General features: G+C 34.4%; 1 protein-coding gene across 1 annotated transcript in view; it reads left to right on the forward strand.

Annotated features, from left to right (window-relative positions):
- Positions 1-302: 302 nt before the first annotated feature.
- LOC132190112 (uncharacterized) overlaps positions 303-1,199 on the forward strand; it is a 10,718-nt gene continuing 9,821 nt past the window's right edge. Inside the window, exons 1-2 of the mRNA XM_059605006.1 lie at positions 303-513; positions 606-637. Coding sequence (XP_059460989.1) covers positions 440-513; positions 606-637 — 106 coding nt within the window. The 5' untranslated portion in view covers positions 303-439. The remainder of the gene's footprint in view (positions 514-605; positions 638-1,199) is intronic.

The following is a 1,199-nucleotide window of genomic DNA, read 5'->3' on the forward strand; positions in this document are numbered from 1 at the left end:
TTAAAAAACCAAAAATAATTTTTGATTTAAAACTTTTTTACAACATAAAGAGCATAAACTCAATGAAAATATACTTAATTTTAATCTACAAAACATATCACAGTTTTAGTATATGACATTTTTAAAGCATTTCAATGTATAAAAGTGTCGGAAATTTCCTAATATTGAGTTGACTTAAAAATAAAAGAATTGACAATACAGGATAGCCGACGGCCGTGACCGGTGACCCGACCCATTTGTGGGATAAAAAAGAATGGGCAATGCGATTACCAAATTTCCTCCTCTGTACTCCCCAAAAAAAAAAAAAAAAACTTTCCTCCTCTATTGTCTTGTATGCGTCTCTCTCTCCCCGTCTCTTGGGCCGTGACCTGTTGAGTCCCGACTGATCACTCATCACAGAGACAGAGAGACAGAGACAGGGAGAGACGGAGAGGGAGAGATGCTGGAAAACCCTACACCTACACTACCAGCATCGGATGCACCCGTCAAGCGATATGCTCCTCCCAATCAAAGGTATCTATCTCTCTATCTATGTATCATTACTACCATAATCATCGTTTTTTATTTTTTAAATAATGTAACTGCGTAAAAATGTTTCATTGCAGGAATCGCAATCTCCACCGGCGCAAGTCCTCAGGTCTCACTTTTTCTCTTCTTTTTCATATTCCCAATTTGTGGCTTATTTTATTTGTTAATATAGTATTTAAGTGTAATCTTATTAATTGTTTCGTTAATTGGGGTTTGGGAACCACAAATTTTTACAACTTAACAACTAGATATAATACCCATGATTGATATTATTTTCGGGGATCAGGATCCTCTGCAATTTCTAAGGTATTCTATCATGCAACTTGGAAATTAGTTCGTTCGTTGGGGTTTGGGAACCATAAGTTATGCAGCTTCACGACTAGATAATATAATACTACCCATGATTAAAATTATTTTCTGGGATTATGATGCTCTACAATTTTTAAGGTATTCTATCGCGTAAAATTCTTTAAATCTCAACTATTGTTTTCAATATACCATTTTTACCAATCCAGCATTTATAGCTTTAGTATTTACCATATTTTTATTGCAGTTTAACAATGATAAATGCCAATGTGACAAAATCACAATGATTTAATTTGAAAACAAAAGCCAGGATTTGAAGAATTATGCATGGTAGACAACCCTAGGAATTGGTAGAGGCTCTTAAT

Source organism: Corylus avellana, chromosome ca1 (assembly GCF_901000735.1).
Source record: "Corylus avellana chromosome ca1, CavTom2PMs-1.0".
NCBI lineage: Eukaryota > Viridiplantae > Streptophyta > Magnoliopsida > Fagales > Betulaceae > Corylus > Corylus avellana.